This window comes from Lepisosteus oculatus, chromosome 26 (genome assembly GCF_040954835.1).
Source record: "Lepisosteus oculatus isolate fLepOcu1 chromosome 26, fLepOcu1.hap2, whole genome shotgun sequence".
Classification (NCBI taxonomy): domain Eukaryota; kingdom Metazoa; phylum Chordata; class Actinopteri; order Semionotiformes; family Lepisosteidae; genus Lepisosteus; species Lepisosteus oculatus.
This window is the reverse complement of record NC_090721.1, coordinates 4,973,303-5,000,965: the sequence shown is the minus strand read 5'-3', so window position 1 is coordinate 5,000,965 and position 27,663 is coordinate 4,973,303. Positions and strand designations below refer to the sequence as shown.

Below are 27,663 nucleotides of genomic sequence, written 5' to 3'. Positions count from 1 at the left end.
AAAATCGTATTCTACCTTTTCAATATCATATATTAATTAGAATATACACAACTCTGATTGTAATATTCTAATGTCAACACATTTCTTGGAAGGAAAGATTTGTTAATCAGGATGATCTTTGACTCCCAGTGAGAGATGCTTTTATAAAAGAAAAGATGGCCATGCTAAGAGACACTTGCCAGACGAAGCTACACCCTTGCACACGTCAGAAAGGGTTTTGTGATCCAAGGCTTCTGAACAGCAGATGAAATATAGTGCACGTCCCAAGACCAGGCTCAGCTCTTTAATCGTGGTCTTCTTCCCAATTCTCTGTAACAGACGATTAAATAAATAATTGTTGTCTCCAATTAAAGTGCCTTTATTTTTGCACAAGACTAAGAAAGTCTGTGCTGATCCTCAAGGAAGTAGGCTTTTTTCCGCTAAACAAATATGCAGAGTAAAGCTGGACTAAATCTTCCACAAAAGCCTTAAATTAATGCAATACCTTCTTTTAAATAAACTTAAAAAATAGACATGGAGCTGCAAGGAACCGCTTGAAAAGCTCCCAAGCTGTCCTACCTCTGGACCTGTGCAAAAGCCTCCAGTTCGAACAGCCAGAGCAGCCAACATGTGGAACATGGCTCTCTCAGACAGAGGGGTCATGACACTGCTCTGCACCGAGCCCTGGTATTCATAACCGTAGGTGAATTGATGCTGCCCAGTCTAAAACACAAAGTGAGAAATCATCCTTTGAAATATGAAAGTTACAAGTTTTATTATGCATTTCTGAAAGAGGGAAAGACAAATTTACAAATAAAGTCCAAAGAGGTATCTTTATCAACATTGACACCCTCAAACAGTTGCAGAGCCTATGACATGTATATGAGCCGAGCAATTCACAATAAAATATTTCATATTTCAATGAAGTGTTTTTACATTTGCGTATGGATGTGCCACACTACTTAAAAAAAAAAAACCTTGGAGAATATGCAACTAGTTCTTCTGCACATCTTTAACAGTGCTGATAAATGCACAAGCCCTTACAACATGCATGGGCTGTTAGCTGCTACAGGCAAAACCAGCTTGGCATATTTACTGTACACTTTTTAAAAGCCAATATGTTTAAGGCAGATTTCTCTGCCAGATAGCTCTCCAGCAATCTGCTAGACCTTGGTAGACAGCGGAAACTAAAATTGTCTTCAGGGTGAAGCACAGGTGGCAAAGGGTGATGACCATATGGAAGGAAAACATTTATTTTTATACTCAGTATGGTAGAGGTAGGTTAAAGTTACGTCAGCTCATATATGCTGAAACTGCAGCATGCACTGAAGTGTCCTCTGACAACGTTTTGTTCTAATAAACCACAATAAACTAAGTGCACTACATTCAATACGCAAAGAGTAGAAGAATAAGTCTCGAAAAAACACTAACGTTTAGGAATTACCATCCTATGCACACATGCACTGAAGACTGTCACTTGAAAAGTAGGGAAAATGCTGAAAGCATAACAAATTCGGTTTGTGCATATCTACCTTGACAATGATATCCCTGCGGTTCTCATCATACTGGTAGAAAAAAGGCAGGTTGAGCAGCTTTAGCTCATGACTGCTGGCACTTGTCTTGACTTGGTCCATCACTCTTCTGAGAATGTCACACTGGAGAACGAAATCAAGGAGAGAAACACTGTGTTGAAATGCTTAGAGGATGTCGTAATTAATAGCTGGCTTACTGTAAAGAAGCCATTTTGACAGACTGGGGAAAAAAAGGGGATTTGTGTTCATGAAATGTTTTCGTTGCTCTTTCCAAATGGAACCAGAGATTTATGTTCATTTTTACAGCAGTCCATAAACTTTGGAAAACTGCACATTCTCACTCTCAAGCTGTTTGCCGATTGCCTGCACCCATAAATTCAAACACTAAATTATGCACGTTTGCCTCAGAAAATCACATTTAACATCCAGACACAGCTAGGAGACAAACACTATTGTGTTTTGAATAACAAGTCAGATAGGGTGGTAAAATTTATCCTGAGTAAAAAAAAGGCTACATGCACGTAAAATATTTTAAACTGCTAGAGGAAAAAAAAAAACAGAAAGGGCACCTGGTATGACAAGAGCTGAATATGGATGCTTAATTTTTCTACATTATTTTCATAATTTTCAGACTTTTTAGATGGTGTGAGTCGTATGGCTGAATTTTCACTCTGGCCTTTGCTATTAGGATGAGGGGATTTCACATCTAAAAAATAATTAGAAGATACAGAGGTGAAGTTAGCACAACCCATCAGAACCAAAATTAACAATGACATATTGTAAACCTCACAGAAGACACTTTTATATAAATATTTATCAGTTTTCAAAACACTGTATTAGCTGACCAGTATAACAAAATTACATGTATTTTCCATTACTTTATTTTCAGAAAACAGAATCAATGAAAGATTTTCGTCTTAGGCTATGATATCAGCCATCTAATTCAAGTATTTGGTTATTAAAAGGTACTGGCAGAGGTTACTTACATTTACTTCACAGATATTAGCTGCTTTCCTATGAGGACATTCAGAATAAAATGGCCTCTGTCACATTATACAATTTTCCTTTTTCTCCCATACCTTGATTTAAAACATGTTGGGCATCTTCCACTAATCCAAACTGACTGTCCTTTAGCATTCTTGCTGTACATTCTACTGATTCTGTCAATACGCTGTGATATTCCTTTGAAACAATCATACATTTTGAATTAATTACAAAAGATTAAAAAAACAGCTATTTGGATGAAATATATATTTTAAAAAGGTCATTTGAAAATTCAATTCAACACTTTTAACTACACAGGTAAAAACTATGTCTAAAAGGGAAGGATGCAGGTGGTACATAAACAGAAAAGCAGAAGCCCTAAATATGAGCAAATTCTATAGGGGAGCCAAAGGTATTGCGACAGAATGTTCATGAAGTTAATCAACAGAGGTACAGAAAATAAATATGCATTATTTCTAAAAATAAAAGGTATACATAATCTGGAGGCTTATGTTATCTCACAGTGTTCATGAGCAAAAAGCATAAACACAACAGTTTAAAAAAAACACAGAAGGGTGATACAACCCAAGGTAACCGACAGTTTTTGAGTGACTACAACAGATCTGCAGTACCTGCAAGGCTTCTCGCTGGCCACTCGCCAAGTCAGTCAAAGCCCTCTCCAGGGAACGTGTGAAATTAATTTGTGTGGCAATACGAGCAACCTGACTAAAAGAGTCCAGAATCGAGGTCAGTGGCCACCTTTCAGCACTGGACACACCAGACTGCTGACCCCTGCCTGACCCATTTCTGCCTCTCTCAGTTGCAGTCCGCTGAGAGCCACTGCTCCTACCTGGAAGTAAACAATTCTAAAGGTTAAATAAAGGACAGATCTGTCTGAGCAGATACTATCATTGCTGTTCATAAATAATTATGCAAATGCTTTGCTATCTAATTAAGTGTCACTCACCGAAGACTATCAAACAAGAGCATCTTTCAGTGAGGAAATCAATCTACAATTTAAGCCTGGAGGCTATGAACATTGTATTAAAGATGGTGATGATTATTAAAAATGATAATGGTTTTTTAAATCACAATGTTAATGACAAGTTTTTATGTACCGTGTTGTAATTAAGCTATTAATATGGAGATCATTACAGAGTGTAAGCCATCTGTCGAAACAAATGCAAAGTTTTTTTTTTATTCTGTGTTCAGTATAATCATTTTTACCTTCAGCAACAGCATTCTAGCACCATAGCCTGAATTTTGCATGGGTAAATGCAATCATTTAAACACCCTTCCCTTCCGACCTCAGCAATTTAGCATGCCTTCTGCAAAGAAGAGGGCGACGAGCAGAGAAGAAAAGCTTTGACGTACTGTCCCTGTCCTCGTTCTGCTGCTGCTGGGATGGGGGTCGGCTGACAGTCACTCGTCTCGCCCCCGCGCTGTGGATCTCCCTCTGGGGGCGCTGTCCATATCCCAGAGCCGCGTGGAGCTGACTCCGCAGGGCAGATCCGATCCTGCCCTGCAGGAGCTGCAGCCCCTGCTCGGCCAGACCTCCGCATTCCAAGGGCTTCATTCGCACAACGGCATCAACAAACATTCAAGCCCAAGGTCAACACACAAGTCTTTGGAGGCTTTTTTTGTTCCGTACAGCGAGCTGCCAATTCATGATCAACTCTGCTCTTCCCACTGATCCCCTACGTCCCCACAATTCTGAGCTAACATGACTGACACTATGTCCTTTCATTATGCTTATTACCAGCCTAAAAGTGTGTAATTTTCACAGCAAAAATATCACTGACTCACTGAAACAATACTTGAATCCACTCTCCATTTCTGAGCCCCCGATATGAATTGGGATGCTCACAGCACCAAACGCCCCTTAAGGACTTAAAAGGTCATCTATAATACTGCTCAGATAAAATCTAACCATAACAAAAACATATGAAAATGAACCAGAAAAATGGAGCAGTGACCCGATATTCTTTACAGCTTCAGTGATTCTCTCTTTCATATTCTCTCATGACTAATGCCTTTGAATTCAACAATAAAGAGTCCTGGAACCGCTTTAAAAAAAAAAAAATCACTTCAGCATGTCAAGAGATTTAAATTTAAATTCCCGTACCTGTTTATTGTCAATACAATGCATTTGCAGCGTTTGATTTATTCCCCATTTGCACATATGCTTGAACTCACTCATCACGTTTAGTTTGTTGACAATAAGAGGACATTTTTGGTCTGTTTGACGATTACTAGCAATTTATCCTGATCAAACCGCCATTGAGCAGAAAGTAAAGTTTTTAGACATCACAGGAACAGGACGCAGCACATTAATGAAGTCTTTAACGTACCTCGGTGAGATACAGTTGTTCTCCAGCAAAGCTTTTCACTGCAACTATTCTTTGGCTCCTGGCTTCATGAATCTCATTATTTTTCACAAAGATCAGACTTTCCATGTGTTCAAACACTTTATAGAGATAGTGATGTTGTACTTCTGGATTGCAAGCTATAAAAAAAATGTTCAATAGAATACATTTGCATGAAAATGATGTGTCGCCGAAATAAAGAAAATCAGTTGAAAAACACTGTCATTTTGAAATGACGTTCTCTACAGCAAAAAAGATCAAGTTATTTTTGTAGCTCGGCTGCAAAGGTAAAGTAGAATGTGATGCATCAAATCACTTCAAAAATTAGATTTCATTCAGTCTTTATACATACATTTTATCTTAAATGCATAATAAGAATTATTTTTAGAAGTGTAACTCCTCACCACAGCAAATGAGCTTGAGTGTATCTTGTAAAGGCAAAAAGAATAATCTTGGAAAAGCGTGCCGTCTAGACTCCAGATAGTCAAGAAGAGAATGCTGGCATTTTTCTAGTTTCTCCTTCATTTCGCAAAGCATGCCCTGCAGGCCTAAAAAGCAGAAAAGAAACAAACTTCATTTCAGCACTTCAAATGTTTTTAAAGCATTTAGCACTTTCAAAGTAAGGCCACACGCAAATTGAGAATGTGCAAACTAAACGTTAAGCGGGATCGGATGGAAAGTTTGATTATGTGGATTGATAAAATAACTACGGATACGATGACTTTCCTATCACAGTACGTTTGCTACCTTCAGTTACAGTTCTGAAAAATTAAACCCATGAAAACAAATCTACACTGATTAAGGAATATTCGCTAATGTGGTCTCTCTCATGAGGACTCTCACCTTGTCTTATACAGATTTGGAGAATATTTGGGTTTTCTTCAGCTGCTTTCATTAGAGAGCACAGGTCCTGCTGTACAGAAGCAAAGACTGCAGCTTCCATGGGCAGATCACCACAGACACTACTGGTTGTAAGAACCTGCAAGACCAAACCGGAAGTCCATTTAAAAAAAAAATCAGTATTACATACTGAAAATGGATTTCTCAGAGGTTTCTCAGATTTCTCCACTCCTTAAGGGTTCGAAGGTCCCTCGGTTTTCATTCGACAATGATCTCGAAATTTTTGGACAAAGAAGTAATTTTTATGTCTTAATCTGTTGCTAACTAGAAAGAACATGTGACGCTTGCGAGACTCCAGGCCAACACTGCGATCACGATCTTCAAGTTCTATACAGTATTGGGCATTCTTCCAGTTCCAATAAGAACAAAAAGGAAAACATGGCTATATAATTTATAATTGGCAACATTAATATATTTTATGCACACATTAAATGTTTTTACAGCTTGTTTATGAGGATACATAGCAATACAATGAAATAATGACAGACCTCTGTTAGATGAAACTGGTCTGAAACTACAGTACTAAATGATTCAACTGCTTGTTTACTTAGGAAGATACCATAAAATAACGCAAACTCTCTTGGTTTAATACCCAATTTCTCGCGTATTTCTTCACTGTGTCCATTAAATATTTAGCAGTGCATGCATAAATGTGTTTGTGGATTTGACAAAAATAGAGCAGATGCACATACAGTATAAATTCCATTTAAAAATGTACCTCTTCCAAATTGACCCACTTGTCTTGAACTTGAAGCATTAAGTGCACAATAGATTCAATAATTTGGAGCTTCTTCTGCCATTTTGTCACTTCATCTAAGAATGTTCCTGCTTCACTGCTGTCCTTCATGGTGTCTAAAGCCATCTGGTGATGCTCCAGTTCCTCAAAGATGGCCTCTGTGTTGGTCACTAGCATGAATACCCCAGCCTCGGTGGACAAGAACATTAAAGTAATAAACTTTAGACTTAAATAGAGTATGTGAGGTCAGAATACAGGATCGCAAACTGTATTTGAAATGTCAAATGGCAATAAAAATGCAATTGAACCCCAAAAAAAAAGTTTATAATAAAATTATAGTAATTCCTTGCATATATAGAGCTCTCATCCCCAAAGGTTCCCAAAGACTTGTATACATAAAAAGGGACCAGCTTCATTCACCATTGAAGTGCACTGTCCACCTGGGAGAGACACAACAGCAGCCTCACCACACAGTAAACCAGGTGGAGAAGTTTCACCATTGTACTGAAAGGGAGTTGTAGTGAAGGCAGATTGCAGAAGTCTAGAAAGAAATGTAGGCAGGAGATAGGGTGCCACCTATACTCTTGAGAGTCTTGATAGATAATACTTTATTAATCCCGTAGGGAAATTGACCCTCCTGGTACCTAGGATGGTACCTCCTACAGCACAGTGTCCCTGGTCATCATACTGAGGCACTGGAAATTCATGTCAGGATGGAAGACAACCACCTACTGGTCTAACACCACTTAGAGCAGCAACCTGGCTTTTCCCCATCACTGTACTGGCTATACCTAACCTTGCTTAGCTGCTGTTATCTGACCAGATCAGTCTGGATGCTGGTAAACTGGTTAAGATATTCCCACACCACCTACAATACCCAACAGTTTAATAAAACACCAAGGCAGACTAAGGAACTTTTTAATAGAAAGAACATATTTGGTTTTAAAACAAATTAATTGTGATAGAACTCACTTCACCCTCCCTTGTGGCTGACATCGCCCTGTTGTGAGGCTGGAGGTCAAATATTCTGCTAAGCCACACTTCTTCACAGTTCTTCAAACCAGTTTCGATGGCAATATCATTGGATGCCCGTTCCACTATAGCCTTCACGTTATCTGCATGCTCTGGGTAAAAAAGAAATGTGAAAGAATAATTAACATACTGTACCTATCCCCAGCAATTGATACTATATATCCTGTCCTGAGTGGCCAGGAGCAAACTGGGACAGAGTACAGTACCTGGCTCAAGAGTACAGCTGCAACAGTAAACAAAATCCTATTCTGAAGGAAGAGTAACAACCTATTGCCAGCTTCCATTGGAACACATATGAATCATTTATTGACTACTATACTTTGCAACATTAAGTTCTTAAATAGTTTCACAAGCACTGCATCTATGGCTGTAAGTACTTTGCTGTTAACAGTGGAGCACTGGCTGCATCTGTCAATGAACATGCATTTCTTAAGATACCAGCTATTATTGTTTTATTAATATTATACTTACACGGGTGCATAGTATAGTGAAAAGTGTTTCTCATTAGTCTCTCAGGTGCAGAATATAAATAGAACAGCAGACAAGACAATAGACAGTAATACAATAACAATAACAGTGTAAACAACAGTATGGTGCCAGTGCAAAATTGTCACAAACTGTGCAAATACACAAACAGAGAAAAGTATACAAACAGGACAAAAACAGTGCAAAAGTAATCCGGCGAAAGAGGTGAAGACTCACTCTGCAGCCCCAGTGCCAGCAGGTCTCCCAGGGTCATTCCTCTCAGGCTCTGAGGGGAGATGAGAAGCTGTCCCCCTGTCACCCTTACCAGCTGCTTCCAGTGCCGAGTCCTCATGGCTGGATTGAGGAGGTCTTCAATCAGGGGTAATGTTAACTAAATATAGGAAAGAGGGGAAAGGAGGGATAAAAACGACCCCTCTTCAGTAGCGCTTGCCCGTGCTAGAAAACATGTTTCTAAAGACCCAGCCTTCATTTAGCCCCTATCCAGAGACATTTCATCCCACAGAGGCCTGCTGTGAGCCGGAGCCGATCCTGGCGGGCACAGGGGATACATCCTGGCAGGAACGCCTGTCTGTCTCAGGGTGAGCACACATACAGTACACAGCGACAATTTAGAGATGCCCATTTGCGCAGTCCACATGGCGTTGCGCGGTGGGGAGAAACTGGAGCCCCGCGTGAATGCAGGAAGATCATGCCAGCTACCCACAGAAGGCCTCCCAGCCCAGACTCAAACCCAGGACACAAGGGCTGTGGATCACTGACACAGACCTGCACTGCACCTGTATTTTGAAAAGGGGTATCAAAATTTTCCTCACACCCTGGTAAGATCTTCCTGCACAAAAGATAGTATTTGTACCGAAGCAGTTTACATTGTACACTTTTATCTAATTTATTTTTTGTTTGTGGTTTCATAGGCAAGCCCATACACCACCCCCCTCAGAGCACAGAAATCTAGGGAAACTCATCGTGCTTATCTCTCCTCAGATTTCTTCAACTGTTGTAATTAATCACGTCTTTAAAAGAACAAAATGTAAATATGCTTCTGATGCACTGCCAATTAATTCCCTCTCTGTTTACTTCTAATGCTTCCTGCAACTTAGGGCTTTCAATTAAAAGTTTAGAAGATCTTTAAAATGATTAACAGCAGCACTCTTTTTTGCTAAACTGGATCATGAAAAATGCATTCAAATCGTAAAAACTACATGTGCCACAAAATCAATTCCCCAAGCCTTACTTCAGTCTGAAATGAAGACAAATTCAGTTTTAATAGTAATCAGTTACTGAAACTGTTATTGGTTCCGTGTTACCATACCACATGTGACATCCCTTCTGCCAACGTCATTACTTCCCAAATCCAAAACTCTGGCACAAAAGGATAAGACATATAGCAAAGAGAAGGCGTACAAATTGCATAATTAATTTCCTGACTGACCTGCATTTAAGGGTTAAAAGAGAGAGATTTTGACAGGTTTTCCAGTATTGCAGTGTTTGCGAACCTTGATAAGCATCTAATAGAAGATGTTTGCTCTGCACATAAATTTCACAGCAGCCCCTCCAAAGGTTGAAGCCTCTACCTGTATGACATTAACAGACTCCAGGGTCCCAGCGTAGACATCCCAGCCATGTACCTCCCGAGCCAGGGATTTAATTAGCTCTAGCTGCTGGCTGGTGCTGCTAACGAGCTGCACAGTGTCAATATCTTGCCAGGGCTGCGTCTTCCACTCGCTTTGCTGCTTGCGAATCACTTCTACAGCTTGCCACATCAGAGTAAGGTTTCTCACTGTGCGGCGACATCTAAAATTGAACAGAGCAGTTAAGCACGCACCAAAACCAAATCCACAAATTCGTGTCAGCAGCCTTTGTACATTTCCTGTCACCAATACCAGTTCATTTTTTCCCCAAATTAATCCTGTTGGCATGATCTCAACTTACAGTATTTAGACAGAATGAGCAATTATTTACAGGATGTAGGTGGAGTGCCAAAAAAACGTCTTGTGCTAAAACCTGAAAAGAAAAGCCTTTTGTGCTTGATATTACATGATTACATATTACAAGAACGGAAATGATTTTAAAAATATCAGGTTTTTAGGTATGCCTTTAAGTATGTTGCATTTCCAACCTTCTTCGGAATTAATGAAAAGTTCCCTGTACAATACGGTGCGCTATTACATGAAGGAGCTCACTCATTCAGAATCCTGAAGTCCACTACTACGGCTTCTAGGAGGCCTTGCAATTCCTTCAGGTATTTGGCCTCTGTCTGGAGGGTTTTCACCTCTTTGCTCAGCCTCTTGATGACATGGTAAGCAGTCTCCACTGAACAGTCCCTCATATACACGTCGGATTCCTCGATGCTCTCTTTCAGCTGGTAAAGTCTGTCCCCAAATTGGGCCAGGTCCTGCAGAGAACCAAAAACTCAACTTCACATTTTCACCTAGCAGTGCATTGCCCAAGCTCATTTCACACTGAAAACATGGTTGTTTCTCTCTTAACCTGTGTCTTCTTTATACAGTATGCCATCTACGTTCAGCCACTAGGAGAATGTTTAATTATGCATTTCCTTTACTTTTTATTGGACCTGCCATGACTCATCTCACACAATAAAGGAAGAAATGTAGGTATGGTGGTCACCTTAGTGATGCTTTCTGACTCCTGTTGGATCTTGGGGCTGAGTCTCTGTTTGGCCAGGGAGACCCTGGTTTTCAGGTTGTTCCAGCGTCCTGGGATCCCAGTTAAGAGTTTTTCACTTTCTGTTGGGAGCCTAAATTCATATTTCTCCAACACTTTAACAGCTTTCTGCATAACAATAAACTGCCCTTCCATGTCCGTTTGTCTAGCAGATACCTTTTAAGAAGGGTAGAAAAAAAAAATCAAGATCAATACATACTGTAAAGGTGCATAGATGCTTATAGCATATAAACTTTTAATGCATCTTTCAGAAAGAATGAACTGTTAATAATAGATATTCTACACTGAAATGTCTTCCACATCGCATTTTAGCTGAGTGGATTCTGACTGCATTTGTTGCGAAATACAATCGGACAAATGTAATCTAATTTACCTCATTGAAGAGACGCATCATTTTCATAAAGAACTCTGTATCTTTCTCTTCCCCTGTGATTCCTTCTAACTGAGGCTCTGTTCTTTTTAAAAATATATCAAGATTCTCCAATGTGTCCGTCATCTGTAGAAGATGAAACAGGCTTTTAGCAAATGTAGATCCCTATCCCAAAATATATTAAGCTGATTAGAGTACATAATGTTCATGTCTTTCATTTTACAAATGTCCTGCAGAGTTTGTCAGAAAAATCCCAAAATAAAAAATTTGAAATATAAAACATTTTGGATTTTCAGTATTAAAGTATGAAGCTGATTTGAAGAAAAGCTAGAAAATTAAAATGTTTTTAAAAGCTGTGCAGAATAGGAATATAGTGACATTTAATGTCAAAGATATCAGAAATGAATAAATATCCTGCGGACAATAATCACATTGACTTTTATATATATAAGCAATGAAAAGATATTTCAAGCAAAACATATCAATCAATCAAACCAGGTTATTATAAATAAAACTATTCTCCATTCTCCTTAAAATGGATTCAATTCATATAGCTAGTATGATTTTATCTTGTATGTAAAAATATTTATTAAAGTGCTAAAAATTCTTAAGTACTTTTTTCACCCTCCAGCAATGGAAATGTGTTTTTTATTTTACCTTGTCGATCAGATATTTTGCAAAGGTCCACATCCATTTGAATGCACAGGCCGCCAAAACCTGTTTTATTGGTTGAAAATCCACTTTAATCCAGCCAACATGAACTGAACTTTGTAGACGCAATATGTCATCCCTGTCCATCTAAAAAACAAATTCACACTGAATTTGAAACAGGTTTGTAGTGTCCAACCCAATTAAATTTGAAGCAGCGTTTGAAATGTGATACAAGACAAAGTTATAAATGTCGTGTGTATTGTTTACCATAAGTAAAATCATATCTTGTTATCCTGAGTTAACACCTAGTAAGACAAAAAAAAACTATAAAAGGGCAAAATCCACTAGGTATTTTTTGACTTTTTTCAGCTATACGAGAAGTTGTTGAAATAATTAAAATATAACTTCCAGGATACAGCACAGTCTGGGAATCATTTCTCAACAGCTTGTCCAACTCTATTACAATACTAGAATTCACTTTAAAAAGTGGCAACCTTATCTTGAAATAATACCATATTTTAATGCATTCAAGCACCAAATTATTTATTACCTTAATGCAGAGTTAAGGCTTTGAGCGTTCAGTGTCACAAGGGCTTAATTTACTGTAAGCAATCAAAACACTTTGCCTTATGTTCCCACTGATAGAAACATTCTGATCCCAGACCAATATTTTTTCACTATAAAGTGATATCGCATACACGCCAACAGAAAACGTATAGAGATCTAACATTCCCTGCAGCTGATTAGGTTCATACCCGGTATGTAGAAATCTCGGCATCAAAATCCTCCAGTGACGGAACGTCTGTATTGGGCTTCACATCTTCAGGCATCAGAAAGGCCCTTTCAGCTTCAATCAAGAGTGTGCTCTGGGATCTCAAAGTGGTGCTCTGCCTGCTTGGAGATCTAAACCAGACATGATTGAAAGGCCATTAGAGTAATCAAAGATTCACCAGGCAGATGTTCTCCACGCATTTATTGGGTGAAACACTAACATTTCCACATTAGTATTTAGGGATCCTTTCAGCTTAACTTTTAGGGCTTTCATTTACAGACTACGCAACTCCAGAATCATAAATATGACTGTAATGGTGCCAGTATTAAAAAACAGGCCTGTTTTATAATCTTGTAGTGCAGATTCTGCTCATTTGCAGCTACTAACAATACTAACAATATTAAATATCACAAACCAGTTTTTATAGATTTCATGTAACACTGCAATTATTGTTTTAGGTTTATATTTATGAAATCAAATTAAAATCTGTAAGAAAATAAATTTGAATCTTGTAGCACATGTGAGTGTGCCATCATCCATTAACTGATGATTCCCTTCTCAGCGGTTTTTCAGAAATTAAATTTTGGAATGTGTATTTCTTCTTGTCGATCTTCCCTAAAGAAAAGGTCCTCATTCATTCTTTCCCGCCTGAGAATATTACCTGTCACTCAGGGTATCCATTAATTCCATGAGGTAGCCAGACCCATCAAACCAGCCCTGACCGTCACACTTCACTCTGCCCACGCCGTTCAGGAAGTCCTGGAACGTTTCGTTCACATCTTTCCTCCAAAGGTATGCATACGGACTTAAAACCTCCAGAGTCGTCTAGGAAAAAAGGGAATGTTTGGGAAGCTGGCACTACAAATCCCCTTTGCAGTGCTGGAGTGAATGCAAGAGGAAAATGATAAACATTCAGCCAGAAGTTGAAACTAGAAGGTTGCTTTTTTATATTGTTCATGTGGGATTGCCTCATTACCTATAACTTCTTCTACACCTCAGATTTTAGCAAGGACTCCTGTACTACAGAAGGAGAGCGAAGAAGGGCAGACATGCTCCTTCTCTTGCCTCTTACGCCACTCATCTTTTGAGGTTTTCTAAACCTGGACTTCCCCGACAGGAGAGGCAGGGCCGACTGGAGGAGTGACACGTCCTTCACCGACGCCAGTGCTTATATTCAGGAAATTGCCAAAGTTGGCATGTATCGATATCCAAGAGAGAATTGCCTGTTGAACTGAATGACTGACTGATCAATCCCAGCCCACAGCTGGAGACACTGCACTTGTGAGTGAGTTGCAGAACAGACAAAGCCTAGGCTCCATGATTTAAAACTCTGAAGAAAAACAATATTGACAAGTATAAAGCCATTTGGCTCAGTAAACCCAAAGGGACCTACTTAGTTTGTCAGAGGGCATTATCTCACTGAACGCTTGAAGTTGAATGTACTGTACCTCCTGTGCAAAAAAAACAACAAACACCAACTGCTACATTAATGTTTCAGCAGTTTCCTTCCATAATAAACCCCAATGGTCAGTACTACACAAAGAATGATGAAGTACAGGAAAGAACAATTAGAAAGAGAAAGCTTCAGCAATGGTTTGCAAAGAAAGATCGTAATACTTTAATGATATATGACTTACCTGGCAGCCAGCAGTACCCTCCTGTACTTTTTCCAAGATGAGCCCCGTTAATTCAATAACTTCTTTGTCAGCAGCAAGATAATCAAGATAGCTTCCCTGTAATGTGAAGCAAACAGGTTCTTTTTATGTGTGAAGTACAAAATGAATCCCCGTTTCAGTTCCTTGATCACTGTTACTGCTGTTGTTATTGTTTGAAACCTCCAACAGAACAAGAAAAAAATCTGCTAAAGAAGTCTTAAACCAGAGTTTTCCACAAAAACAGTTTTGTGATCTCTCTCCGATAGCCTGGGGCATGTTTCACAGAATCAGTGAGTTAAAGCAGCCATAAACTGTACAAAAAACAGGACTTTTATAAGGCTTAAGGCTATATTCATACTATTGAAGGAAAAATGTTCCTTTACAATTGAACTTCCTTAGTTCAATTTTCATTGACTCTCAATATTTACTTCTCAAATATGATTACTATTCATTTGCAGTGGGCAATTAAACTAATGTGAATACATTAAAACGTTAATTTCCTATATAAATGATTAAAGTAAGAAGAAACAGCAAAGGATCACACATTTTTCAATAGCTAAATAACAACGAAGAGAACATACTCAGTGCTGGTTTATCTCACTGCCCTTTATTCAATCCATCTCAGTAGCTGTCCTATAACATTTCTAAATTATTTACCAAGATGGAAAAATGGCAATGCTTGTCATTATCCAGGGCTCTCATTTCTGTATTCAAGAAATAAACAACATTGATACACAAGCACGGTAAGTGTTTGGTTAGCTGGCCGACCTGCGTCATGCCGATATACCTGATCCAGACGTATACAGAGACCTACAGCAAGTAGGCCAGGGCCTGCAACGGCCTCTGTTGGCGTCTTTTTGGCATGAACTCAAGTTATATCTACTGGAGTGCATCTACTGGCAGGGGTGACCACTGTGCCAAACAAAGGGGGAAAGCAGTCGCCAGAGAGGGCTCTCCTTGCACAAATATTGATGGAGGGGATCCCCCCTTGTAAATACACATATGGAGGGGGTACCCCTTGTTCTGGCCAATGATGTCATGGTTACCAGCATGTCTCCACACTGGTCAAACCTCCTAGAATTTTAAACTACAAACCGGGAGATTAGTCAAACGGTTTCAAAGAAACTACTCAATAAGACCGCGCAAAAAGGAACCAGGAAACCTTAAGATCTCCCATTGTATTTTATCTTATAAAGAAAAATTAAAAACGGGGAGGGGCGGTGGCTCTGAGGCTAAGGATCTGCCCCTGTGGCTGGAAGATTGCCGATTTGTATCCCGCGGCCGGCAGAGGAATCCTACTCCATTGGGCCCCTGAGCAAGGCCCTTAACCCCAGCTGCTCCAGGGGCGCCGTATAAATGGCTGACCCTGCACTCTGACCCCAAGCTTCTCTCTCCCTGTCTGTGTGTCTCATGGAGAGCAAGCTGGGTTATGTGAAAAGACAAATTCCTAATACAAGAAATTGTATATGGCCAATAAAGTGATCCTGTCTTATCTTATTGTTTAGGATTATGAAAGACAGTGTGAACTAATTTCCCCACAGTCACTTTGTACTCCTACCTGTGCTTGCTGGCAATGCGTCGCGAGCAGGGCCGCTCTGAGCAGGAAGGTGTCGATGCAGTGGCGGGCGTGCTCCAGCAGGCTCCTCTCCACGGAGCTTTCCTCCAAAGGGGGGGAGAAGCCGACCTCCCCCCCGACCAGCTCCACACTGATGCCCAGCACCGGAGCCTGCGGGGAATGATTAATGGGACCTGCTGAGGCCGCCACACCAAAGCTCCACAGCAAATAAAGTTTGCGATAACATCTTTAATGGAGCTCATTAGTTCCTGTTATGATCCTTGCGTGAAAAAGATGAAGGGACTGCCAGAGTAAACCCCCTCCCATCCCCCAAACATTTCTTACTCAGGCACAACTCCGGTCATGTTGCTGGGGTTTGGACAGTTTCAGCGTTTGACAGTAAAAAATATTTCTTAATTTAAAAAAGCATGCAGTAAAAACTAGAAACATTAACACACAGTAATGTGTTTCTCTGATGACCTGACACAATGGCACAATGGCAGAGTATGTGAAAATATTTGAACTGGGCACTCATTTCGCATGCATCTATTATAGATGGCTGAAAGTATTTAATAGTATGCACAGTACGTGTCCTACAAATCTGAATTGATATCAAGCCAATGCTCTCAGTCTTACACAGCAAAAACATGTTTTCTATGAGGCAAGAGTGCCTCCTTGTGGTTTTAAGAGAAAAACTTATAAAAAAATATTTTAGTCATGTACTAAAATTTTCCAATTTTCACACCTCTGCCGCTTCTTAAAGTCAAGAAGGAAAACCAGAGATAACTGAAAGTTTCTCCTGAACACTAAATTTCCGTTTGAGGTAAAGGTGTATTCCATGCTGGAAACATCTCTTTTCAGGATGGAATAAGCCTTTACTTGTTCCTTTGCAGCCTATGCATGCTGACACAGCTAATGTTTAGAAGCGTTAGAAAACAGAAAAACAAAAGGCAGGATGTTTTTGTTCAAAGTGATGACTTCTCAATACACCAACAGTAGTTTAGTATGGAATCTCTTAAAAATAAAGATCTACATTTTAAAAAGCTTTAATAATTCAATTATTTCTCCTTTTGACCTGTAACCTTGTTAGCACAATATAAGTTAATCTTAACTAAAGATCTTCTGGTTAATTTTGCACCGTTCGTGGTTCCCACTTCAAAATAAGATCCGTGCATTTGATTAAATTACTGAGCTTTACAACAAATGCAACAATAAACTATATCAAAAGGATGGAAGTTAATCTTCATGCTCATGAAATTTTTGTGTCAAATAACAATGATTAATGAACTCTCAGTTATGCAGGGTTCTCACCTTCTCCTCCAGCACAGTGTTCAGCATGGAGGCCAGGCTACTGAGGGTGACCTGTTTCAGGCCCTTGAGGAGGAGAACGTCAATGTACTCCATGTAGTCCTGCCAGGCAGGGGAGGCCTCACTGATCCCCAAGACAATCAGAGACTCCTGGACCAGACTCTGGATCCTGTGGCCATCACTGGAAATCTGTCTCCCAAGGCTGAGTTCCAGGAGTCTTCTCAAAACCATTTGAGATGACAAAAAAGAAGCAAAATACACACGTAAAACATTCAGAAAAAAAAAAACCAAAATGCTTGAAATGGTTTGAAAGACTGTACAGCTCCCTTCGGTTAAGTAGGTCGCAAACATGATGCTGGATGACTGAACGTTTCTCTCGCCTACAATCCTGAAAAGCACAGCAAAACCCTTTCCAGCATCCAGCTAAATCAAAGTGATCCTCAACCAGGCTGCAGAGATACTCTCTCCACAGTGGTATTAAATATCCAATGACTATGGCGATCTGTTTTCATAGCTCTTCCATTTCACTTAAAGAATTAAGAAGCAACAGTACATTATCTTTAGAGCCTGAAGGAACACAGCTCCAATGTTCCGCAGAATCGCTATACAAAGGCTGACTCACTCCTGTTGTTGCAGCAGCTCTTGTACAGAGTAAATCCTCTTTGCCTCCCTGTTGGAGAAGACGTCAAGGCACCCCCTGGACCAGGCGCTGGCCCGGCGTCCGATTTCATTGCAGTTATTTCTCACTGCGCTGAAGGCGCTATACAGCTGTGAGCACACCAGGGAGGTGGCGAGCTCTACAAAGTCAGCCGTCTCTTCTGTACTCCAGGTGTAGGAGCTCAACCCACTCCTCAGCAGCTGAAACAAATAAACATGCAAGACGTTCTTTATTCCTTAGTTCCGAAGACATAAGGCAAATAATCTAAAACCAGTGGAGGGCAAAAAAAGATTTAAAAGAACGGGAAAAATGCCAAAGAATTATTAGACCTTACACTTTTAGAAAGTTAATATTTTTCATCACAACTTGAATGCTCAGACTCATTGCTCTCACCTCCTGTGCAGCCACCAAGCTCCCTTCCAGCAGCCTTCTTTCAAACTCATTGATGGTCCTCAAGATTTCATTGTATTTACAAACCACAGCCTCCAGCCTGGTGGCCAGGGTTCGGAGTCCATGTGCATCTACGCTCCTCAGCATGGTCCTTACAGGTTCCGACAGCTACAGTTCGCACCAGACCAGAGTGACAAATATTTCCATTAGCTTTCAATGCCCATCAACGCAAATGACTTAGTTCTCCAGCTACTTACCCAGCCAAACAAAAAAATATTATGTTAATAAAACTGATGATCTATCGAGTGCACATTTTTAATTCTATTGATAATAGAAATGAACAAGATATGACCTTTGGTCAGCAGGTTAGAGCTCCGCTATTTCCAAAAGTTAAATTTTGACAAGAGCAGCGTCTGTGTCTATTGGAATGAAAGAGTTATGTGAGTATAAAGACAAATGACATGAAAGACAGAGTGGCAGAGAGAAGGAAAGCTTTTTTGCAGACATGCAACTGAATTCTGCGGTATACAGAAATCATTGAAAATAGGGCAGAGACATACTTTTATGTTAAACGGAGCCTTGTGGAGGAGTGAGGCTTCACTGAGAAGACAAATAAAGTCAGGGTCCAGATTCACCTCCATCGGCTTGAGGTTGTGTTCCAGTTCTCCATGCTGGCTGGAGACAACCTTCAAGATAATTATTTAATAAACATAAAATTTAATTTGCATCAAATCTGAATGCAAAGAACAGCCACCTGAGTCAGATAGTGTCCATGTTATTAGACAGCACGCAACAGTTTAATTTGCAAATCTTGCACAGCTAAGGTAAGGTAAACTGGCTAAACTATATTCCCCCAGATGAAACAAGACCATTAAGGAAAAATCTGATATTCTGCATTTTAATCATTCCTTTGAGTCACAATTTGTTCATTTGGATAAGAACAAAAACCTCCCTAAATATATTATAATAATTTATATTTATGCATCTTGCATTGACATAAAATCGTAATTACCAATAATGGCATCTTTGTGGCATTACTTAGGTTAGCTTCAGCAGTTGTCAGCCATGACTCCACTGCAACTCTTTCACACCTGTTGTGAAGATGGAGCAAACAAAATAATGCTTTTATTATAGTGGACTGTCCCATACAGAGAATATATATATATATCAACAGGTAGATACCTCTCAAGTTTCTCTATGACTTCAGTGTACAAATGTCTCAGTTTCCAGCCTATGTCTCCTTTCAGTGCAAGAGGGAAAACTTCCTTTAACTTCATCACTGGTTCCTGATGAGGAAATCAAAATGAGCATAGAACTACAGAGTTACTGTTACTGTGAACAGCGCTACCAATTCTGCTTTTAATGAAAAAAAAAAGATTACATCATTCAACACAGCACAGCACAGGAAAATAATACAAAGTTAAGATCTCCCAATAATAAAAGAAGGTGAAATGGAATAGTTTTAAAGGATGACATTTCCACATTAATTTATTTTAGACTCTATTATTACAGTCCTGCAACAGATTGCTTCGACAAGCTCTGTGATCTCCTATAAACTGCCTTGTTTTTCAACCAAGCCAGATAATGAAATCCCAAATAAATAAATAAACCAACAGGAGCATTAATGCACAGCAATGCCAAACTGGAATCAAATAAGCTTTAGTACATTTTTTACTTTTATGTAGTATTTTTCGTGGTTTAATAAATATTGTCATTCAACAAACAGGTGGTGATTTCTCTTATACATTTTCAGGGTTTTATCAGTTTTACAGATTTTACAGAACATATCCCAAAGAAATATTGCATCTGCTGACGGCTAACCATGACATCTCTTCACTACTTCTATGGAATGAACCTAATCTGATTTAGATTTTTTACAATGTTTATGGACAAAATAGAATGAGCACAAGTCTGTGATGTACTTACAGAGATTCTAGACTGCAGGCCTTTCACCCACAGAAGCCTATTCACAATGGGAGGGGTGTGAGCACTCATGTGTGGGGTCTGGTCTTTCATCTGATATAAAGTCTTGACTTGGTTCACCTCCTCAATAAGCATGTATAGGAGTCCCTCAGCTTGGTCTTTCAGTTGTTCCTGCGAATGTTTAATAAATTACCGGGGAAACACATCATAACATACAGCAGCAACAATGTTATCTCACCTAGAAGCCTACAGCTACAGACCAAAATCGGGTTTTCATGTCTGTGCAAATTGCTGCAACAAATACTTGTAAAGTTTAGATTTGTGTCCACAGTGATTTTTAATTTTTTTAATTCAGCAATCCTGAAATGGAAGCACAGGGCACAAAGCTGATGGCAGGCCAAGATGGGCTCTGGGTGGCTGCAAACCCTACCAGGAATTAGAGGATTTCAATGATCAATGGACATTTTTTAGCTATCACTTACAAGGTGAGTTGGATTCAAAAGTCACGGGTCGTACGTTCATCATGCCCTTTCAAAGTTCTGAGTTTTTAAAAAGAGACATGACAATCAAGTGCTTAAACAAAGACTGCCAGAAATACGAAGGAATGTGACGGGGTTGATCTGAGGTTGAGCAAGAGTCTAACCTCCCTTCTGAGGTTAAGCAAGAGTCTAACCTCCCTTCTTTGGGAGATCTTACTACTTAATTTGTAAAGCAAGTGTGAGTTTTGAAGGACTCTCAGCTAGCATCCTATTTGTTACCTGGACACACTCCCTGCTGATGACCCCCTGAAACACCTCAAGCAGTCTGAGCTGAGAATTTATACTGGGACACTGCTGGAAGCAGACCTTGAGAACGCCAGCAATCTGATGCTCCAACTCCTAAACACCATGTGAATAAAAGCACATATGTTAAACCATTATTTTTTACTGGAATTACCTTAACTTTGCAATAGTTAAGGCCTGAGCCAAAATGTTTTGATAAGAAGATGCTCCAGAAGGGCAAACATCACAACATAAGAAGACAACTGATTATGAGAGGTAGTCTGCTTTTACCTTTATGGTTATCCTGAAGTCAAAGAAGGACTTCTCAAAAGCTTGGTCCTGGGAAGTGGAGAGCATGTGCATGTTCTTGCTGGTGAAGCTGGTGAAGGCTCTCCTGTAGGTCTCCTGTATGTCCTTCACCACTGCATCCAGACTGGCCGTCCCAGCTCCCCCAATCTCCGCCACCGTCTCCAGCAGCTGGAAATGATGAATTGTCTCCACAAGCTCCAAAACATCATTGCATCTAGGCATAGAAGAAAATGACGTCCTAAAAATGTCTATCATGATATTAGAATGGGATTCGAAGGTTCAGAAAGAACATGAGGTGAGCTAGGTCTAAGAGACATAGACAAGAGAGAATAAATACAATTACTGTATAATTATTGTGGCACTACACGAGAGGGGCGTGGTCGTCTCCACAAAGATGTGGACAGAATGGCGCAATTTTTGTATTTTTTCCTTTCTGTTTTCTTTCGGTTCTCGCTAACCTTACACCGGTGCTTCCGCCCCCTCAGACGGGGCGTCAACTTATACCAGTACTTGCCATGGCTCCTCCCACTGCCACATTGCAACATTAAACGGTGTACATACACAGGATATACGTTTCTTAAAATGGTTCACTATGACGTTGTTTCCTATGCTCTATGAAAATGGATAATAGCCTGTGCTTAAGGCCTTGTAAGTTAAAAAGGCATATGACTGGAAAACAAATAGAGACCTCTCCATGAATAAGTTCATGCTCTGAAAGCAAGGTGCACCATGGGACGGCCAAGGACTGCTGATCCATTCCTCGAATCCCTCCTCTCTCTCTTGGCCCGGGAACTGCCAGCCCCGCGTTGTGAACTTGGCCGACAGCGGTCCATAGAGCTTGGCACTCCACAAGGAATGGGACGGCTTCCTTGGCCTGTTTCATATAAATGAAGAAATTGGGACCCATGTCCTGGTCACACCATATTCTCCAAGAATATCTACCACTTCGCTGTCTTGATCAATTCAATTTATTAGGCCAGTCTTTAGTCTTTCTGGGTCACAGACCTTTAATCTGATCAGCACACCAAAAGGGCTGAATGACTGTATAATGTGAAAAGTAATATGTATTTAATTCAAGATGCAGATGCCAAAATAAGTGCAATGTTTTATATAGTGGTAGTTTTCTACTATTTTTTAAAAGCTTCCAGCATTGAAACGGTGAGAGACACAAAGAGATACTGAAGTAGGTGTTACTCGGCTTCATCAGAAATCATCACTAACATTTAAATCTGATGGCGCAATTGTACTTTTACAGAAAGTGCATGGTCCATACTGATAAAATCACCAAAGTCAAATTGCTCAAGTTTGAGGTAACAACTATCTTTCCAGGAGCAGAGGAAATCATCTTACTTGAATTTTCTGTTGGATAAATGGGTGGATGTAATTGAATTACTGCATGTTTGTGGACATGCAAATTGATTATACTCTTTAGAATAGTTTGAGACAAAACTGACATGTTTGCTTAGAAAATAATCTTCATCCCTGCCATTTTATTTTTAATTTCTTACATAATGGATGAGCTTACCTTTTTATTGCACAGCACCAGGATGGAGGGATTAAACAATCTGTCTCAATGTGTGAGATAAACCACAAACCTTATCTGTGTTAAAGGTATAGGATTCACCCCTTCTAAATCAGTTATAGTAAAAATATTGCAACAAAGCCTTACATTTTGTGCAGGGTTTCTTCAGCCTTCTTGGTATTGATTTCATCTGCCTTAGCTTTCACATCCAGGTAACAACCCCGAAATGTAGCACACACTTTTAGGGCACCTTTCAGCTGATGAAAAGACTGAAGAAAATACTATGTTTTAGTTACGACATTTGAATGACTCTGCTTAATCATCATAACTTCAAGCACTGTATACATGAAAAAAGTGTTGTTTCATACAATTTCAATACTCAAATGTACACAAAGGACCATAGGGGGTGACTGCCTATTTGTTTAAATTTTAAACATCTGCTTTACTTACACTTGACGGGTCCTTCAGAACATCGTCTCCAATGATTCTGACTGCTATGTTCGTGATTTCAGTCGCCATTGAATTCAACAGGCTGACAAAAACTTTCGGTTGATGGTAGTATCTTCAAAACAATTGCAATCCAATTTTAGTTTCCATATCAAAAATGCACAAAAAGCATTTCTTTAAAAAAACATGAAGGTTTTAAATAATCAGTTTTGCTAACTTTGTACTTTTCACTGACCAATTGAACATCACACATCAGTACGACTTTGTGAAGTGCTTTGAAATGGTTTTTCACCAAAGTCCTGTGAAATAAAAGTCGATTGACATAAATTTTAGTGACTGTATACTGATCTTCTTTATTGACTGTGCACACACAACACCAGTACACTGGCAAGCTCTTAATACCTTGAATGAGTCCACACCAGGAGCAATGTGTGAATCAGAGGAGGAATATATTTTATTATCTCCGGTAAAGGATCAGCAGACCTCAGGAGCTCAAACCAGCGCAACAATGAACCCAGAAACTGCATGTTTTCTTCTGCTTGAGAAAGGGCCTAGATGTAGAGACAGAGACATCACAGTACTAAAAGGACAGTAAAGGTGACAGTTATTTATTATACTCTTTGCCAAATCTGCTCTTCAAAGAAAAAACAGAAGTACAGAAATATATTCAAAAGACGAATGCACAGACAGCAATTACAGCTGATATAATTCCCTACTTTAAGCTGAAATGATTCACTCAAAAACACTGATACACTACAAATGCAGCATCCTTAAAAAATGCAATTTTACTTAACCGGCAGTAACACAAAAAGTAGGTTTGACATTTGAACAGATAAATAAAGTTGTCGGAACAAACTGGTCTGACCTTATCAATGTCTTTGCACATCGTTTTCAATGCAGGGACATATGTGCTGTTAGCTTGCTCCAGGGTGGTGAGGATTTCCCTGGCTGCCTCGGAGTCGAGCTGAACATTGAGGTAGTGCAGGTTCTGTATGCGTCTCTCCCACAGTGCTTCCTCCTGACAGACACCTGCTTCTGAACCTTGATGTGCAAGCAGAGCCATGGGATCGTGCTTCACCACCTCCTGTCACAACACAACTGGATTAAGACACAGGCTTCTCCTTATTCCATTCAGCGCCTGCCTGATTTTGGGGCATTTTCTACCAGCTTTATCCAATTTAGGGTCATGGGGAACCCAAATCGGGACCCCTACTGGGATGAAACCCACATGAACATGGGGAAAACATACAAACTCAGATAGCAGATAGTACCCCAGCTCCAAAACTAAACCCTGGACCCCAGCACTGTCAGGCAGCAATGTTAACCACTGCACCCAGTGCCGCCTGATTCTAGAGTAATTCTAGTGCAATCCGAGTTTATTGCTTTTCACTCTTTCAGTTTATTGTTGTTTTTTCCCTGCTCTGAACCTACTGTGCTATAATCTTGATCAATCTTGCATCATTAATAAACCCTTATCCATACCTCAATGGAAAGCTTGGGCTTGGCTTTTATAAGGTATGCCCTCTAACCCAAAAGATATCTGCCCCTCGTGATTATTGCCACACGAGTAAAACATTGATTCACAAAAAATTAAAAACCTACTTTGGACTATGGAAATAGGTCAGTTTGTCACATATAAAAATAAGCTGTTTAATACTACCAACTTTCATATCTGATGACTTCTAATTTATGCAAATAAAGCAAAGAATAAAGAATGAAAATAATAGGGTGGGGGCTTACCAATATGTACCACTTCAAGAATCAACACTTAAGCATTACCTTAACCTGTTTGATCCATCCAATGATAGTAGACTCGAGCAGGTGGATGAAGGCAGCATGACTGACTGGGGACACTCTTGCCTTTGTCATCACTTTCACAGGAGGAATGGGAAGTACAACAGAGCCCTGCAGGGTGTCAGATAATATCTCAGGGGATGTGGAGAAGAAAAGCCAGCTATCAGTTCTGACTGACATGCAGCTAATGCATCCTCTGCCCTCTCTGTGCAAGATCCCTCCTGGTGACTCATGGTCTCACATTCACACAGCCATAGGGAAGGTCATCCATGAGCAGACTTTCCTTTTAATTATGTGAGCGCTAATGAAGGCTCATACTGTTCAACTAAAATGTATGGCAACATTTGTTTTCTATATTACAGTTTAACAGACTGAATGCACGACTGTGCTTGCTATAAAAGAAATTAGGTAATAACAGCAGGTTAAATGATGTAGTCAAATTAATCTAAAATGGTTCTTAGCAACATGTTAAAACAACCAATTATGTTTCCTAGATACTGTAAACTGCAGTAATATCAGTTAAAAGTAAACACAAAAACAATAGAAGCCTTCATTACTTTTGCAGGCTTCATTAACATATGATCTCTAAAACATAACTCCTGGTAAGAGAAGCTGTCTATAATGATATTGTCTATCTAGGTACAGCTAGAAAGTAAAAAAGTAGATTCCCCTGTGGATGCTTAATTTAAGAAGATCTGCAAGTTTTAAAAAATACTGCAGTGCCTAACATCCCATAAACCCTGTTCACGGTATTTCAGAAACATTTCATTTTTATACAGTATCTAAAATTAACCATGGAAATTCACAGATGGATCTTACCTTAATATGACCTCTAATCATCTCAAGCTGTCCCATGAATCTGTGCGACACGCCCAGGAGCCCAGCGGCGTTCAGATTGAGAGACCTGACCACTGAAGACTCCCCCCTGCACAGCAGAGGCATATACACCTGGTGCAGCAACAGATCCAGGTGTTTAAGGGGGTTTTTGCTGGTGTCCAATACAATTACATTGTCAGCTAAGGAGAAGAAAAACAAGCTCTTTCATAAATACAGAAGAAAGTGATTGTGCATTGTTGAGAGAGCCCACATCCATGTCCCTGGGAAACAATTGATAGACCAAAACAAATCTATTCCTTATTTCTGCTGACTTTAGTCATGGAATAAACTGAGAGATTAAATATTTTTATGGGTTTAAGACTGGGTGACTTAATTATGCTATTCAAAAATGCATTAAAGCAATACAGAATGTTTCGGACGCACCAGTTCTTAAATGAGATTTGACTGAACCTCTGCGTGTCATTCTATCAATGACCCTTCGTTTTTATTAAGATTTTGGACAGCCTCGGGCTTCAAACTAAAAGCATCAGAGTGCACGATTTCAGTTCTTACCTATATTTTCAATGGTCAGCTGTGTGGCAGTTTTGGATTTCACAAAGACAACGCATTTGCCCTGGAGAGCAGAAGGTGGGGTAGGAGTTGCTGCAAGAGGCCCTTTTGTAGATGTGCTGAACACAAACAAGCTGTGGATATCTTCATTCTTCAAGAATTCGGAGATGTTTGTCCTGTCATAGATTACAAAATAAGATAAACACAATAAAGTAAAATGATTCAGGTGGGTAGCTGCTTCAGCATGCATAGGCTGCAATGGAACAAGAGATAGGTTTATTCCCTGCTGAAAGGCTCTTTTCAGCCTGGTATTAACCTTTTATTTGTTCCTTAAAGTAAAATGGACTGTATCAGAAGCATACAGCACTGTCTCAAGATGGCAGCACTCTACCCATTTTGTAAGAATTTAATTTGACTGGCCATTTTCTCACAGTCTTAAACTGTTTGTTTTTATGTTGGTTAGGACTATAATTCACTGCTTCCTCCTAAACTCCTTTCCATCACAACACCTTCTTCAGTTAGCTGCTTCTGTAGTTGCACAACCATTTTTTAGAAATCACTGTGGACTTAAAAACTAAATAAACACGTGAACCCGCTTCTCTCGCTGTAAGAGCTTATTTATGATAGACGTTAGATACACAATTGCGAGCTGTTAAGGAATCTTGTCAATCTTGTCCGAAGACGTTAATTACCTATATTCAGAATGGCTGAGGAGCGCTTTGATTTCCTCCGACTTCGGCTTCAGAGACGACGTAATTCTCAGCTGCAGCCAATAGATTATCTCATCCATTTCAACTTTTACAACAAACAAGAAAATCATTTATATTAATTAAAGAAGGCAAATGCATCAGACAATACAATCTGGCGGTATGTGATATTCAGAAAGTACAATTGTATTGTCTGAAGGTCCGTGTAACTGCCTTTACTTTTTACTTTGCAATAGATCAAAAGCTCGCGTCACTTACTTCCCAAATTATTTTAGCAGATTTTATCTGGGCGCTCGATGGTCGGCTTTCTCTCGTATGAATGCTAATCTGAACTCGAAATGATTTCGGAATCAGATGTGTCTTTTCTGTCCAGCTGAACACAATGGGAAAACTTGTTTGGAAGCTGCAAACATATTAAGGTGCGTAGCGTAGCAACTGACCCTAAACTGACAGCGTGGGATTTACTTGACTTGACTTCTGTTGTTGTTTTCAGAGAAGCATTTGCAGCAGAAACATGTCAACCTGTATTTTTTTATTAATGTCCTTGAAGACGTCGCCGCAACGTGATTCCTGCAGGTAATCTGTTTTATAAATGTGCAGAGCGTTGATCGGGGTTTTTTAAAGCACATTTATACACTGAAGTATAACTCCTGAAGACGCAGTCCTTGGTGGGGACATTCAAACGATAGCCAGTTCAAATAATCCTTGAAAGTAGTCGGAAGACCTTGATTTGTTAAAACATGTTCCAGACGTTTGCA

The 27,663-nt window shown here is 39.7% G+C and overlaps 1 protein-coding gene across 1 annotated transcript; it reads right to left on the bottom strand.

The window, feature by feature from the left end:
* Positions 1-141: 141 nt before the first annotated feature.
* On the bottom strand, positions 142-27,318 carry LOC138225114 (uncharacterized). The gene is made up of 40 exons (XM_069184112.1): positions 26,891-27,318; positions 26,202-26,374; positions 25,632-25,828; positions 24,798-24,923; positions 23,884-24,102; positions 23,421-23,569; positions 23,022-23,133; positions 22,719-22,840; positions 21,738-21,923; positions 21,032-21,263; positions 20,738-20,857; positions 19,983-20,150; positions 19,239-19,342; positions 19,069-19,147; positions 18,617-18,742; positions 18,060-18,224; positions 17,631-17,866; positions 17,012-17,225; positions 15,704-15,871; positions 14,128-14,223; positions 13,152-13,315; positions 12,474-12,621; positions 11,725-11,865; positions 11,071-11,193; positions 10,641-10,853; positions 10,196-10,407; positions 9,587-9,806; positions 8,232-8,385; positions 7,470-7,621; positions 6,480-6,686; positions 5,705-5,840; positions 5,266-5,409; positions 4,847-5,001; positions 3,870-4,065; positions 3,128-3,345; positions 2,591-2,693; positions 2,081-2,217; positions 1,512-1,634; positions 559-702; positions 142-309 (listed from the first exon to the last, which is right to left on the bottom strand). Exons 1-40 carry the CDS (start codon positions 27,016-27,018, stop codon positions 142-144), a joined length of 6,378 nt encoding a protein of 2,125 aa, XP_069040213.1. The 5' UTR covers positions 27,019-27,318.
* Between the last annotated feature and the right edge of the window lie 345 nt (positions 27,319-27,663).